Here is a 15404-nt window from a genome sequence, read left to right on the forward strand (position 1 = left end):
GGAGCTGACACTGGGGAAGGAGGCAAGGATCAGGACCAAAGGAGATTTGAAGAGCTCCCAGCTCTGTCATTGCAGTATCTACCTGACCAATCTGCTAGTTGCATCCCCAGTATACTGCATGTGAGAGGCGGGGCTACCCTGAGCAGAAAGGATCTTATTGTAAGGTGGAACAACATCCTCACCTGTGCTGACATGGGTGGGGGAGCAGCTTTGTCCCCATCTTCACCTCTCAGAACCGGCCGATTCAGTACGATGCCAGTCTGCAAAAGAGAAACGACTCTAGATCAGTCCAAGAGAAGCTATTTCACTAAACGACGCTGGCTACCATTCATTCCACAAAATTCATGGAGTGCTTGTCTGTCAGAGCTCGGGCTGGGCACTGGGGTGGACCAATATGTATAGCAGCGATTGTAACAGAGCAGATAAAGGCAAGAATAGGCAAAAAGGGCAAGCCTCGCTTGCTATGTCGAGGTACACAAAGAATGAACACCGAGTCATGAGGGGTCATGAAAGCCTCCTCCACAAGTTCGGCCTATCCTGACATCCCACCGCCAACACTTGCCTGACGGGTGTAGGTCTGCAGCCGTTCCACCAGCTCCTCGCGGCTCCCTGCTGGGCAAAGCACAAGATCAATGGGGTAGGTCAGGCCTAGAAGGCCAGCCGGCCCTAGTCAGGCCCCAGAGGCCTGCCTCCGCCCCCCTCCCCCGGGTCTCCGGGGTAACCAGGCTCGCTTCCCCGCAGGCCTACGCTGCCGGCTCTTGACCTCCTGTGCTCCTCACCCTGGATCGGAGCTCCGATCTCTGCCAATTTGGCCTGAAGTTCCTGGGCAGCCCAGGCGCCATAGTGTCCAGGAGGTGGCGGCGGCGGCAGCTGCAACTCTCCCTTAGGTGGCTCGGGATGCTCGGTCGCCATCTTAGCCGCAGAAAGGCGCGCGACCAACCCGGAAGCTCGGCCCAGACTCTCGGCCTACTTCCCGGAACTTCCGGCAGCGCCGTACGCCACGTCCTCTCCAGGGTTGGAAGGCCGTTAGGCTAGAGGCCCACCCCTGCCGTTCTCCAATGGTCCCTAGGCAGCTTGGTCACGAAGCCTTCTGGGAGTTGTAGTACGCAGGTCACGGTCTCCTCAGGTCCAAGATCCCGAGGACGGCGCCGGGCCACTGGACCGGGAACACTGGGGGCTGGAGCGAGAGCGGGTCTGCGGGGAAAGATGGTGCCGCCCGGAGGGCTTATTTTCTGCGTCAGACCGGCCGGAGCGCAGGCCGCCAGCCTTCCGGCCCGACTCCCTGATCAGGCGTGAGAGGCCCGGAGGCTTACGTTCCCAAGGAGTCCCGAAGGACTCATTCCCCGGCGGCCGAGCGTTGCGGGCGCCAAGCGGGAAGTTGCAGCCGATGTCTGTGATAAAACAGTGTCTGATTGTCTGCCTGCCCACCCCCGACCCAGGCGTGGATGAATGCGCTGAAAGGGGATCGGAGACGGGAGAGGAGCGGACCCACACGGGCTGAGCTCCAGCTGCCGACCTGGGGGAAGGGCCACACTAAAGCCCCTTTTTCCACCTTTCCAGGCCGGCTCAAATGTCGTCTCCGCTAAGCCTTCCCCTGTTTACCTTTCCTTCCTTGGAGCTGCCATAATACGTTCAAACCTCCACCATCTGTCTTGAACTCTTTCTTGCCTCTTCCTACCTCCATCCCCAAGAACGTGAGCCCCGGGACCTGGCGTTCAAGAGATGCTCAATAAATGATGGGGGGGGGGGGGGGAGAGAAGTGAATGGAACAGGCTTCCCAGCGACAGGATTTGCGTCTTTTTTAGTCTCCAAAATAAACTCAGTACCTTTTCTTCCCTCATCCCCATCAGTCTAGCGAGAGGGTCGACCCTGCCGTGCATCCTCCCCTACCCCCACCAGTGGCCTGTGTGATCGAGGGAGAAATGCAGCTTCCACCTTTCCTTGTCCTGACGCCTCAATTCAGTTTCTCTCCCCACCTCTGCCACTAGCTCTGAGGTCCCTCTCCCATTCTAGCTCTGTCCTCTGACTGACAGGCTTACTGCCTGTGTCAGTGTGAGTAAGCGTGCACTGGGTGAGAGCCAAGAAACAAGTGAAATGGTCTCATTTCCCCCACACACCCACACCCTTCAGATCTCTCTAGCATGCTCCATTTCACCAGCTGTCTCCAACATAGAAATGGCTGGGAGCAGTGAAAAAAGAACGGAGTGCCAGATCCAAGAAAGGTGAGGTTTAGGAGAGATAGAGAAGGACTGGGCCAGGAAGGTTGCTCATATCCCAGCCCTCGCTAGGAAATTCTCTTCACTCCAGCCCAAACCTTGGCCCTTCCCCCTTCTATCACTACCACTATCCCAGTCTTCTGACACTCCCAGAGAAGACAAACCCAGAAAGGACAGAAGAACAGTGGTGCCCTCTCCTCCAGCTTGTCAGCCCACTCAAGCAGAACCATTCCTGACACAAAGGAAGTGTCTTTCTACTCCCAGTAACCGGAGAATGATGGCAGGTCATCTGAGGCTGGAAGCCGCAAGGCTTGCGTATGTGCTGGGGAAGGGGCTGGGTATCTCTGAAGCAGGATAAACTAAGGGGACTGATGGGTGAGGAGTTAGTGTAGCTCAGGCCAGAAAGGGACAGGACAAGTGAGGCCCCATTTTATCTTAACAGTCCAGGCAGGGTAGGACCCCCATTGTGCAGATGGGAAGACTAGGGGACAGAGAGAAGCTGACATGCCCAAGGAGCCAAACTAGGACCACAAGCAGTTCTCCTGACTCTGAGTGTCTCCATTCCCTTCTCCTCAACAATATCTACCTGTGTGGGTCTAGAACGGAACCCAGTCCCAGCTTTGGGTGGCTGTCCCGGCTCCACGGTCCTCATCATACCGGACCAAAAGGATAGGAGAAAGCAGGGATCCATGAGAACCATAGACCTAAATGTGGGGCTCTTGGTGTCTGGCGTGACTTTGGGAGGTGCTGCTGCCCAGTTCCCAGGTGGTAGGAGATGAGAACTGAGGAGGCAGTAGAAAATTCAAGACCACTGCCCACACATAGAAGCTCACAATGAGCCTTCATCTCTGCAGTCTCAGAAGAGCTCCCCATCAAACAGCTGGAAGCAACCAGGCCAGGTAAAGTGCCTGGGCAGGGGTCCCAGGCCCACTAAGGCTCTGGACAAGAATGAGTGGGTCCGGGGTCCTGGTGGAGAGTGGGGGTGGGTCAGCAGCACAGGGCTGCCTCAGAGGTTGGAAGGGAAGGGGTCCCCAGGGGTGTGAAGACAGATAGGACCAGACCCAGGGCTGGAGCTGTGCTTCTCTGCTGGAGGTGGAAGAGGAGGAGACAAGGGAGGGAGCATGTGGATGCTTGAAAATGTACCTGTGTGTCTAACTCCCCCAGGACCCACCAGCCCGAGGATGACCAGTGGGGCCCAGGAATGCCCAGCAATGCAGGAGCGTCCAGATATCTTCCCCGCCTCAGTTTCCCCTTCTGTAGAGGGAGGACAAGGAGCTGGTCACATTGGTGTCCAGAATCAGCAAGGTTGTCAGGGGAAGATGCCCGCATCCGAAGACACCACCAGAGAATGTTCATCGGCAGCCTGCCGCTCAGGGCTGCCCCCTCCCCTTCCCGCTCTCCTTCTTCTCCCCCTCCCCTGCGCTGCTTCTGGGCCCCCGCCCCCGCCCCGCCTCCGGTGTGTGATGGGGGGCGGGCGGCGGGCTGAGCGGAGAGGAGCGAAGCCGAGCGGACGCCGCCACCTGATCCCATCCAGGCGCGGAGAGGGGAGCGACGGGCACTCGTGCGCAGGGCCCCGGCGCCCTCAGACCCGCAGCAGATTTCAGGACAAGGGTTGGGAGGTAGTGGCGACCACCGGCCAGCGGGTTCGCAGGCAGAGCCCGCGGTAAGTACTGCAGTGGCCGACCTGGGGCTGGGGGCGGGGTAGACCCGACCAGGATGGGAGACGAGGGGTGGGCGAGAGAGTGTCGTGGGGGCCCAGAGCCTGGACAGCATGAGGGGTGGGGGCATTCTGCATCCTAGGGAGCAGGAGATGACAGAGCGAGAGGGGGAATCTGGCCTATCCCCTGTGGTGATCAGATCCTGGTGACAGATCCCTGGGGGAGGTTGGGGGTGAAACTGAGGGAATGAGGAGTTGGGGGGAGGTGGGTAGTGATAGAGGAAGGAGGTGAGGGGAATTCAGAGGCAGGGATGATGTGGGGGTGGAACTCAGGGAAAGGGGGTTGGAGGGGGGGTACCTGGTGCAGGCTGGGGGAAAAGAAAAAGAGGGAAGTGGAAAGATATTTGATGTCCTGGGACACGAATTTGCAGCCCCTTAGCCCTTGGCCCTTCCTCTCTAGTGCCCTGGGCATTTTCCCTACTCACTAGGCTGTGCCATCCTCAAGGATGGAGTCTCTGGGGCAGCCACCAGTCAGGTCCCAGGTCCGGGTGGTCCAGGCCAGGGCGCCCTCCTCCTCGAAATGCACCAATAACAGCCCTAGAGCTTGGAGGGGATAGAGAAGGGGGCTCATTTGGGAGTGGGTGGGCATCCAGGCCAGTTATCCAAGCTCTGGCTAGCTATACCATCTCTTCTTTGGTTCCCTGGAGAAAGGAAAGCAATTTGCAAAACCAGGCAGCAGCCTGAGGTAGATTGTTCTGACTAAAATTAGCACTGATATTCTGATGAGGCTGGGCACGCTGACCTGCCTGGGACGGCTGAGGAAAACTCTCTCCATGGAGAAGACACAGGGTCAGCCGGGGAGTAGTTTGAAGCATGTGAGGGACAGGAGCCAATGCCTGGCCCCAGCAGGCTGCCACCCACAGCCTGGAGGTTACAGAGGGAAACCCAGCCCCTCCTGGCTGCCCGTGCCCTGACTCCATCTCCAGAAGAGGCACCGGGGGCATGAACTTGCCGAGGGGAGGGAGGCTACCTCCAGTGTCCGAGCTGCACCCTTTCTCGGGACCTGAATGTTTAGCCTAGCCGAGGGCCCACCCAGAGGAGACAGGGTTACGGCTTTCAAATAACTGAAGGTCTGTCATAGAGAAAAATGGTCTGTGTGGTCTAGAAGGGCAACACTAGCAACCATGCAGAGTGGAGGGTACAAGGGGATGAGCTGAGAATCCTAGCTGGCCCAGAAAGAACTACTCAACAGCCAAGGATGCTCAGAAATGGACCAGGCTGTATCTAAAGGTGATGAGCATCCCATCATTGACGGTAGCCAAGCAGAAGCTGGTGCCCAGGGAATTCTTCTGCTGCTGATGCCCTGTTCCAAGTGAGTGTCACACTGGGATCTAGCTGGCTGGCTTCCCAGGACTAAAAGGAATGGGATGGGGGGCCCCCAAGCACCCCATCACCCTTCTCTCTGTGGCCTGGTTGAAGCATTTCCCAGGGAAAATCCCATTGTAGCTCCACACAGGCTTGGCCTCTTTGGCTGACCCAGAGTCCTCTGAAAAACAGGGTGGTTTCAGTGAGTTTAGCAAAAATGGAAATAGGCTGGCCACCCACTTTGCCCCTTTGGAAACTCCTGTCTGGTCACCAAGTCCTCTAGGCAGGATAAGTGATGAAGGGAAGAGGGCCTGCATCCTGAGAGGGCCTCGGCTCTGACTTCCTCCTGGAGGCTGCCCCACTCAGGCAGAGCCAGACCTCCTCTGCCCCAGCAAACCTTGAAAAGAAAGGGGTGTGGGGGGAAGGGGCTTGGACTTTCTCTACCATGCCCTTGATTGTCCTCTATGGCTGGACGCTTCACCCCCCATGGCTCCAGGTAGATTAAGTCTGTCTGCAAGCTGGTAGAGGAAGCAAGGTGATGGGGCCTGGAAAAAAGAGAAAGGCATAACCAGGACATCTTTACACCCAAACAGGTTTAAATATAATCCAGGATTAATTGGAGGGGGGGAGGGGGGAGAGGAATTGGAAGCCAAGCCCAGGGTCCCCAGGGAAGGTGATGGTCAAACAAGTTTTCACATTACCTCATCTCCCCTGGGACCCAGGTGTCCTAGTTCCACACACATGCACATGCCCATAAGGTTCCAGGCTCCCCCTCCCCTCTGGAGAGGAGTGTATATGAGGTAAAGTTGAACCCGAACCTGGAGACTGAGGCCCCTGGGGCAGAGACCCCACCCTAGCTGCTGAAGCTGACTTTCCACTGGAGCTGCCAAGGGCTGGGCTGCCAGTGTGGGGACAGGTAACTGGCCGGGAACCAGGCCCTTCTGCCTCTCACTGCTGCCACTCACCTGGGATGGAGGCCCACCTTCTCCAGGAGTTTCAGCAGGCAACCAGCAGGAGCCCCTCTGCGTTCCCCACACCCTTGCCCCCCTCCCAGGCTGCCATCCCAGTGCTTTGGCCAGGCACCTCTCACTGCAGTCAGCTGATGGGGTGGCCAGGGTTTCAGATGTCGGGGGATGGAATCCAGATAGGGTTCCAGGATTTCAAGTCCTTCATTTCTTTCCCTCATGGATTTACTGGTCTTGGGCCCTCAGGGCAGGAGCCCAGATAGGAGGACTTAGTCTCAGCAGCATGCAAAAGTGCCCCAGTCCAGGGTAGGCTGGGGAAATCAGCTCTCTGTGGAAGCAGCACACATGTCTCAGGGCATGGACTCTGAAGCCAGAAAGAGCAGGTCTGAATCCAGATTCTGCTAATACCAGCTGTGTGGCCACAGACAAGGGCATCATCTCTTAGAGCCTCAGTTTCATTGACTATAAAGTGGGAATAATACCTATGTTAGGGTTGAGGTGAGGATTAAACGGGACAGTATGGTACATATAGTAAGCCTGTAGTATTGACCCCTTTCCTCTATCAGAGGCTTGAGAAGGTGAAGGCTTGGTCAGTGTTTCTGAGGAGCTCGGTGTTTGGGGAGTCAAGACTAACCCTTGGCTGACACCATCAGGCAAGGAGTCCTGGAGGAGGGGGAACCCTGGGTTGAGACTTCTGTGCTGACTCAAGCCTTGGTGCTGAGGCACGTCTACTGGGGAGGCAGATACAAATGGCAAGGACAAATTAGGGGCAGGCACAGAAGCAGAGACAGGGCTCAACAGAGGGAGTGGCTACAGCTTGAAGGGCTGGCCACACCCCAGAGCTTGTAATTCCACCCAAGACTAAGCTATCTGGAGCAGTGTGGAGATAGGGTCTTGGTGACGGGAGGTAGGAATCTGATCTTCCCTGGCCTCTCTGCTCACCCCACTCCTTGGAGCTCTCCTTTGCAGCAGACCGCTGGGGCTCAGAGCCCATCTCTGCCCACTGCAAACCTGTTTGCCTCCTTCTCCTGCCAGGCCTCTCAGGAACACTGGCCCTGCTACCAGAGCCTCAGGAGCCCCCATGAGTGCCGGCAAAGGGAGTCCTGGATAGCGAGATCGTGGCTGGTCCAGGGGTGGGTACCCCATCATGCCACCCATCCTCCAGCGCCTGCAGCAGGCCACCAAGATGAGCCGCAGGAAAATCCTGCTGCTGGTGCTAGGGTGCAGCACCTTGAGCCTTCTCATCCATCAGGGGGCACAGCTCAGCAGCTGGTTAAGGGGCGGGGCCTCAGTGAGGGGCGGGGCCAGGGGAATTGTGGTCCTCAGGCAGTCAGTTGCCAGAACTGGGAGTGCTTCTTCCCCATGTTTGCACCTGCCAAACAGTCTGTTTTCTGCTGGACTTTGTTCCTTCCCTCTATCCTAAAAGTGCTTTCCATACATTCTCTGTAGAGCCACACAACCTCCCTGGGCAGGGTCTGATCTCCAATGAGAGGGCTGAGTAACCTGCTTAAAGTCATAGTCAGTCAGTGACTAAACTGGGATTCTCATCCAGCCCAAGTCCTTCCCACAGCATCACATTTGGGGTGCCTCCTGAAAGGACTGCAATTTCTCACTACTCTTGTTGTGTTGGGCAAATCCCCTCATTTCTGAGCCCCCGTTTCCTCAACTGTAAAATGTTGGTATATGTGACCCAGCTAGTCACCCCAGCAAAGGATACCATGTGATGACTAATAGGAGCCCTGACCCTACTCCAGGCTCACTTGTGAGCCCAACAAATCCCTGCACCCCTGAGGGCCTCAACTTCCCCATTTTCTACATGGTCTGTCCAGAACAGTGGGAATGGGCCCAGTCGCCCTTGCAGGATGATTTGCTGGTCTTTAGAAGGGGCGTTTGTGCAGACATTATCCTGAGCCCAAATAAGCCACAGATAGGAAATCTCAATGGTGTTCTTAAAGCTGCTTAGAGTTGCCCTCATTACATTATGCTTAGGATAGAAAAGAAACAGGAGAATGAGTAACTCAAAGCCTGAAGGGAGCTTACAGGTCACCTGTCACTTCAAACACCCTTGTTTCAGGAAAAAGGAAACAGAAATGAAGCTTCATGAAGACTAGGATTGTTATCTGTTTTTTATACTATCATATTTCTTGAACCTAGAACAGTAGATGCTGAAAAAATATTGACTGACTGAATGTAGCTCCAGAGGCCTTAACAGAATCATATGACAAACCGGTTGTCTCAAAGCCCATGCCACTCATCTACAAGATGAGGAGCCAATGAAAAGTAAAAATGAGAAAGAAGACAGATAGTAAGAAAACTTGGAGACTTTATCTGAGTTGCCAGACTTATGTAAATGATTTTTCTCCTTCTGGTCCTCAGTTTCTACATCTGTAGAACAGAATTCCTCAAGGATCTCCAAGGGCCTTTGTCCCTCTATTATTGATTTATGTGTAACCAAATTACCTCAAAGCTTAGCAGCTGAGCACATCAAACATTTATAATCTCACTTCCATGGGTTAGGAATCCAGGTGGGGCTTAGCTGGGCACCTCTGGCTCAAGGTCTCTCATGCGGTTGCAATCTCATCTGAAGGCTTGATTGAAAGGACTCCCAAGCTCACTCATGTGGTTGTTGGCAGACTTCAGTTCTTCAAGCAGGCTGATGGCCTGAAGAGCCAGTCCCTTGGGGACTGCTGCCACATGGTACCCCCCCCCCACCTTAAGACTGCTCATAGTATGGCAGCTTGTTCTCCCCTGCATGAATTATCCTAGAGACAGAAAGACTCCAAGATAGAAGCCATAGTCTTTTTATAATGTAGTCTGCCAAGTGACATCCATCATTTATGCCCTATTGTATTCCTTAGAGGCATCAATACGACGCCCATACTCAAGGGGAGGGAAATACACAAGAGCATGAATACCAAAGGGTCCGCAGGGATCACTGATGTCATCTTAGGGGCCGCCTACCATACCCCTCTACTGCTCTGTAAAGCCGAGAGATACTCTGTGGCCCATCCCAACATCCTTGGGAAGGGGCAGGAGTCAAGCCGCACACCTCTCACACTCTCCTCCCTGTACCCTGCAGGTACCCCAAGCTGTTTCCTCTGAGCTGCCCGCCTCTGCGGGACTCGCCGCCGCGACCCAAGCATATGACTGTGGCCTTCCTAAAGACGCACAAGACTGCAGGCACCACCGTGCAGAACATCCTGTTCCGCTTCGCGGAGCGCCACAACCTGACGGTGGCCCTGCCGCACCCGAGCTGTGAGCACCAGTTCTGCTACCCTCGAAACTTCTCGGCGCACTTCGTGCACCCGGCCACGCGTCCGCCGCACGTGCTGGCCAGCCACCTGCGCTTCGACCGCGAAGAGCTCGAGCGTCTCATGCCGCCGGACACCGTCTATGTCACCATCCTGCGCGAGCCAGCCGCCATGTTCGAGTCGCTCTTCAGCTACTACAACCAGTACTGCCCGGCCTTCCGGCGCGTGCCCAACGCGTCCCTCGAGGCCTTCCTGCGCGCGCCCGAGGCCTACTACCGAGCGGGCGAGCACTTCGCCATGTTCGCGCACAACACGCTGGCCTACGACCTGGGCGGCGACAACGAGCGCAGCCCGCACGAAGACGCCGCCTACCTGGCGGGCCTCATCCGCCAGGTGGAGGAGGTCTTCTCCTTAGTCATGATCGCCGAGTACTTCGATGAGTCGCTCGTGCTGCTGCGGCGCCTGCTGGCCTGGGACCTGGACGACGTGCTCTACGCCAAGCTCAACGCGCGCGCCGCTAGCTCGCGCCTGGCCTCCATCCCCATGGCGCTGGCGCGGGCCGCGCGGGCCTGGAACGCACTCGACGCCGGTCTCTACGACCACTTCAACGCCACGTTCTGGCGCCGCGTGGCGCGCGCCGGCCGCGCCTGCGTGGAACGCGAGGCGCGCGAGCTGCGCGAGGCCCGAGAGCGCCTCTTGCGGCGCTGCTTCGGCGACGAGCCAGTGCTGCGGCCAGCTGCACAGATCCGTACCAAACAGCTGCAGCCGTGGCAGCCCAGCCGCAAAGTGGACATCATGGGCTACGACCTGCCCAGCGGCCACGCCGGACCAGCCACCGAGGCCTGCCTCAAGCTAGCCATGCCCGAGGTACAATACTCGAACTACCTGCTGCGCAAGCAGAAGCGTCGAGGCGGCGTGCGGCCCCGGCCCGAACCGGTCCTGGACAATCCCCCACCTCGGCCGATCCGGGCGCTGCCCCGTGGCCCCCAGGGTCACTGAGCTCCAGGAGTCCGGCCTGGGGTTGTCTCCAGGTCCCGCCTCATCAGGGCCTCTTCTTCCGAGAAGCTTGAGCCCCGCGCAGTACTTGGGAGTGCGTTTCCCTGTCTGAGCCCACCTCCCTAGAGTAGGCTGAACTCCACCTTTGGGGAGGGTGCTAATAGGCCCGATCGAGCCCCGGGCCACCCTTTCCTCCTTCCTAACTGGTTGGTGACTGACAAGAGGTCTGAGGCCCTTCCGGAATTGTCCACCCAGCCTTTTTCGGGGGTTTGAACCCCCCACTTGTCTTTTCCAAGTGGATGAGCCCAAGCCACAAAGAGAGGCTGAGCCCTGGGGAAAGGCCATTCTGTCTACCAGCCTCTCCAGGCTCTTGCTCTTCATCCAGGGGTCAGAGGTCCCCACACCGTCTGTCTTCCAGGGTCTGCCCTCGCCACAGACCTAAGCTGCTCCCAGACTCCCAGAACCAAGAGTTCTTGGATTGGGCATTTTGTTTGTTTTTTTCTTTTTTTAATAAAATATATTTAAAATGTGCAGGTTGTATGTCAGTCATTGAAAGCCAGATTTCCCATGTTTGAGGATGAGACAGATGCCCAAGAATAGCTGTGGTTGTCACTATGAGGAAATGAGACCCAGCCTCAATCAAGTCTCTCCACTGCCCTTCCCAGAGACTCACAACTCTTCATTGACCCCTTGATTGACTGGGCCACCTTAGCTCCACTCATATTCCTTTGAGAAAATCTAAGTTATTCCTTTTCATTTCAATTCAGCAACATTTATTGAGCATCATCTCTGTAACTTGGGGACACAGGTGAACAAGACAGACAGGGCCTTTCTCCTCCTGGAGCTCCTGGGGAGACACTGAAGCTGGAGCAGACATGTGAACAAAGAGGAAGGACTGCAGGGAGTGAGAGCAGAACTGGCCCTTGGACAGAGTGTGGACGGAAAGGAGGATCATTCCAGGTAAGGAGGGGCTGAACTCAGAATTTTACCTCCCCATTTTGAGTCAGCGACTTTGTCACTGGCCTTCCCCACAAGGAGAAGACAGCCCTGACTCAAATGAGGACCAGTCCTTGCCCCCAATATCCTTTAGCACACAGCAAGATGCTCAGCGCTTTCAAATGAAACCTCTCTTAAGACTAGCAGAGAATCGGGACTTTTTCTGTAACTTTTTTTTTCTACTTCACAATGTAGAGCTACACTGACATACCTGGACAAGTAATAAAAAATACGATAGCTAACATGGTCTACATGCCAGCCGCTGTGAAGGTCTTTATATATATAGTATTAACTTACGAGATAGGTACCATTTTATGGGTGATGGAACTGAAACTTGGAGAGGTTAAGTGACACTCAGGGTCACACAGCTAAAAAGTGGCCACTAGGATTTGATCCCAGACAGTGTGGCTTCAGAGTCTGCGCTCATAAGTGGTGTCACGGTGCCATCCCAATAAGGAAGTTCATATGTCACAGGCTAGGCTGACCCCCAGGACCTTCCCCCTGAAGAATGTAAAGTGAAGAAACCAAGACATTGCTATAGCTCCTCCTCATTTTTCACGGAGACAGTCATTGACCTGTTTGGGCAATGAAGATTGCGATGCTTGGTTGACAGGTTGTATGACACTCCCTGGACTGAAAGGAGGCTGTTTTTACAGAACCCCACTTTTTATCAGTAGAGCTCTGGAAAAGCAAAAAAGACAATAATTAGAGACATGTAAAGGCATAATTAGGTTTCTGACATTAAGCAGCAGTAAAGAATTGTACTAGACTCGAAGTCATCTACCCAAAGACAAGGATGTTGTGGCCCCCCTCTTCCTCTCTCTAGCCCTAGCCTCTGGTCATGCCTTTGCCAGGAACATCCTTCACCTTGCTCTGGGCCCTCCTGGAAAACTCAGACCTGCCTTTAAGATTTACCTTGACAGGCCTCTTGCCTTCACTGACCCTCAGGCAGGTGGGCTCTCCTTTATCAACCTTGCCCCACTTCAGCAAAGAGCACAACTCTGGACTCGGAAAAATCTGGATTCAGGGCCTAACTGCAACCATCAGGCGCTGGGAGACGGTTTCTCTGTTTGACATAGGAGTAAGGGCAGACCCTAAGTAGGCACCAAATTAAATATTGGCCTTCAGTGGCTGAGCAGGAGCCTCTTGGATGCCTTGGTTCAAACATCTCCAGCTCTAACCACAGCCTAGAGCAGCGGTTCTCAACCTTCCTAATGCTGCGACCCCTTAGTACAGTTCCTCATGTTGTGGTGACCCCCAACCATAAAATTATTTTCGTTGCTACTCTATAACTGTAATTTTGCTACTGTTATGAATCGTAATGTAAATATCTTTTTGTTTTCCGATGGTCTTAGGCGACCCCTGTGAAAGGGTCGTTTGACCCCCAAAGGGGTCGCGACCCACAGGTTGAGAACCGCTGGCCTAGAGAAACAGGTTTCAGCCCCGGGACCCCAATGTCCTGCAAAGAGGCTCCTTCCATCGACACACACGTGGTACTGCCCATTCTACACGTTTCCAGAGCTTTGGGAGTAGGTGAAAATTGGGCCCTGCTTGGAGGAGCTCACACTAAGGTCTCAGACAGATGTGTAAGTAGCAACTTGGATAACAATGACTTGATAGAGGCGATTACCTCCATAGGTGCTTTGGAGTTCAAACCCTGGCTCTGCCACTTACTGATCACATGACCTTGTCTTAGCCTGTGAGCCTCACTTTCCTTGCCTTTGAAAGGAATCATTTCCCTCGTGGGCTTTGTGAACAGTATTTGACAAGGCATCTGGCACAGTGCCTGGCACATGGAAATAGTCCCAAAGTGGGCTCCTCCAGGACTGACACCCTTCACATTGTAGATGTTAGGGGTTGGCACATCAATCCCAAGCGTTTTCTGGCAGATGGAAGAAAGCATTCTGAGATAGAGCACCTTTTTCTACTTTGCCCAAAGGCACTGAATGGGTGAGCAGCAGCCTGGATATTTATGGTTAGTGAAGGATGTGCAAAGTGTGTGGGGAGTGAAGAGGAGGACAGGCGTGTCTGCCTGAGCCATCTGGAGAGGCTCCCTGGACAAGCGATGTCCCAGTCGAGAACAGGGACAGGGGAGGTGCTCCAGACAGAGGGAACAGCATGCACAGAGGCACCAGGTGTGAGAAAGCCTGAGCATTGGTGAGCCAGGGTGTGCTGGGCTGTCCAGGTGGCGAGAAGCATGCTAGCCAGGTTATGAAAGGCCTTGACTGTCACGCTTGGAAGTTCAGATTGTGCATGGGACACTCAAGTAAATGGAATGGCCAGAGGTGACCAGCAGGGGATGCCAGGCTGTCCCCAGAACGGAGGGGGTCACCATCTCAGCCCATCTGTAGCCCATTCCTGACAGCAGCACACGAGGTAGGGTCCTCTGTTGTAGGTGATGCGGAGTCACTGATGGATGCAGGAGAAAGGCCTTTCATAAACTGCAAGTGCTGCTGGAGGAAAGCACGTTAATAAGTGCAAAGATACTAGTAACATTTATTCAGCACTTGCTGTACACTAGGCACTTTTCTCCATGCTTTATGTATTCTAATTTACTTGATTCTTACAATAGCCCAGTGAGATAGGTGTTATTCTTGTACTTCTTTCATAGAAGGGGAAACAGAAGTACAAAAAAGATGAAGTGCCCAGGCTTACCCAGCTGGGAGAGGCTGAGCTAGGACAGAAACCAGAGTGCTCAGAGTCCTGAGCCCCAGCTCCCACCTCCCACCACTGGAATACGTTGTCCCACCCCCTCACACATGCCCAGCAATCCCTGCAGTCTCATTATTAAACAGCTTCCTTAGATAAGCCCCCTGAGAGTGGGCTTAAGTGGGAGGGAGGGGCAGGGAGGTAAGGAAGTCAGGGCACATAGAGAGGAAGCTGTCGATCTGCCAGCACAATTGGGCAGCATCCTAGGAAGTGCTAGAGGAGTGGAAAGGGGGCTGGAGGGCTTAGCACCTGAGGAGAGGAGGCTGGCCATCCTGGAGAGGGGATTGAGGGGAGAAGGGGAGGTGATTGAGGGAGGTGAGCATGGCAGCCCTTTTCTCAAGCTCATAGACCTGAGATTAGCTCCTGTGACCTGGCAGGGTTGCAGGAATCTGAGGACCCCAGCCAGCCACCCCTCTCTCCAAGAGTTCCCTGGCATCCTCCAGTGGGCAAAGGACAAGACAGGAACGGCCTCCCAAACCCCCACTCCCCACCCCCATCCCAATCCCCTGAGATTTTCACAACACCCAGGCAGGGCGAGGGAGTCAAGGCCTAATACCCCATTACAATTGAGGAGACTTGAGTCCCAGAGAGGGGATGTGGCTTCCAGAGGTGGCCTAGAGCCAGGCCGGAGACAGGAGTGAGGACACTCCCATGAGTTGGAGCTACAAGAGGCAAGACCCTGGGTCTTCTATCCCAATTGTGTCTCCAGCCCAGAGCTCCCACCCTGAGTCTTCCCCAGACTTATCAAGCACACTGGGTTCAAAACCAAACATCTCATCTTCTGCCCTAACCAGCTCCTCCAGTGCTCTCAGTTTCAGGGCCTGGTGCCCCCATTCAAGCAAAGGAACCCTTAAAGCAATGTGATCCCATCATGCCCCTGTTTAAACCCCCCTCGACCCTTGCCAGGCCCACAAGACCCAGCCTATCCTGAATCCTCCCCAAAACCTTTCCACTACATTTCCCATCGCCCTCCAACCCTCATCATGTTCCAGCCACACTGGATTACACACCATTTCCTGAAAGCAATGTCAGGTCTGGCTCTTACTAGCTCTTTTTTTTTTAAGGTTTTGTTGGGGAATTGGGGAAGGGGAACAGCAAGTTGTTGTCCTTCTGTCTTAGTTGTGGAGGGCGCAGCTAGCTCAGCTCCAAGTCCAGTCGCCATCCAGCCGCCTGTTGGCAGCTCTTAGCCACTCAGCTCAAGGTACCGTGTTCAACCTTAGTTGCGAGTGGGCGTAGCCCACCTTCTCAC

General features: G+C 55.0%; 2 protein-coding genes across 8 annotated transcripts in view; one reads left to right on the forward strand and one right to left on the reverse strand.

Moving 5' to 3' along the window:
- SF3B2 (splicing factor 3b subunit 2) overlaps window positions 1-980 on the reverse strand; it is a 16548-nt gene extending 15568 nt beyond the window's left edge. The window contains exons 1-3 of one of the 4 annotated variants that reach the window (XM_019645407.1): window positions 780-980; window positions 563-612; window positions 183-260 (exon numbers count right to left, since the gene is read on the reverse strand). In XM_019645407.1, coding sequence (XP_019500952.1) covers window positions 183-260; window positions 563-612; window positions 780-912 — 261 coding nt within the window. In that variant the 5' untranslated portion in view covers window positions 913-980. The remainder of the gene's footprint in view (window positions 1-182; window positions 261-562; window positions 613-779) is intronic. The other 3 variants (XM_019645409.1, XM_019645410.1, XM_019645411.1) reach the window with 3 other exon arrangements.
- A 781-nt stretch (window positions 981-1761) lies between these two features.
- GAL3ST3 (galactose-3-O-sulfotransferase 3) lies at window positions 1762-10928 on the forward strand. Of its 4 annotated transcripts, none has more exons than XM_019645415.1 (4): window positions 1762-3115; window positions 3381-3879; window positions 5039-5245; window positions 9283-10928. In XM_019645415.1, the coding sequence occupies exons 3-4, from the start codon at window positions 5142-5144 to the stop codon at window positions 10451-10453; spliced, it is 1275 nt and encodes a 424-aa protein (XP_019500960.1). In that variant the 5' UTR covers window positions 1762-3115; window positions 3381-3879; window positions 5039-5141; the 3' UTR covers window positions 10454-10928. The 4 variants fall into 4 exon arrangements, with proteins under 4 accessions (XP_019500960.1, XP_019500957.1, XP_019500958.1 ...); XM_019645412.1 differs by lacking the exon at window positions 5039-5245 and adding an exon at window positions 7239-7475 and having other exon boundaries at window positions 1766-3115; XM_019645413.1 differs by lacking the exons at window positions 1762-3115; window positions 5039-5245 and adding an exon at window positions 7239-7475 and having other exon boundaries at window positions 3306-3879.
- The last annotated feature ends 4476 nt before the right edge of the window (window positions 10929-15404 follow it).

Source organism: Hipposideros armiger, unplaced genomic scaffold, assembly GCF_001890085.2.
Source record: "Hipposideros armiger isolate ML-2016 unplaced genomic scaffold, ASM189008v1 scaffold_93, whole genome shotgun sequence".
Taxonomy (NCBI): Eukaryota; Metazoa; Chordata; class Mammalia; order Chiroptera; family Hipposideridae; genus Hipposideros; species Hipposideros armiger.

Excerpts from the sequence above, each read along its gene's own strand:
- GAL3ST3 (XM_019645412.1), top strand. The coding sequence starts at position 7,351 with ATGCCACCCATCCTCCAGCGCCTGCAGCAGGCCACCAAGATGAGCCGC. Across the intron at positions 7,476-9,282 it reads GGGGCACAGCTCAGCAGCTG|GTACCCCAAGCTGTTTCCTC; the intron begins GTTAAGGGGCGG and ends TGTACCCTGCAG.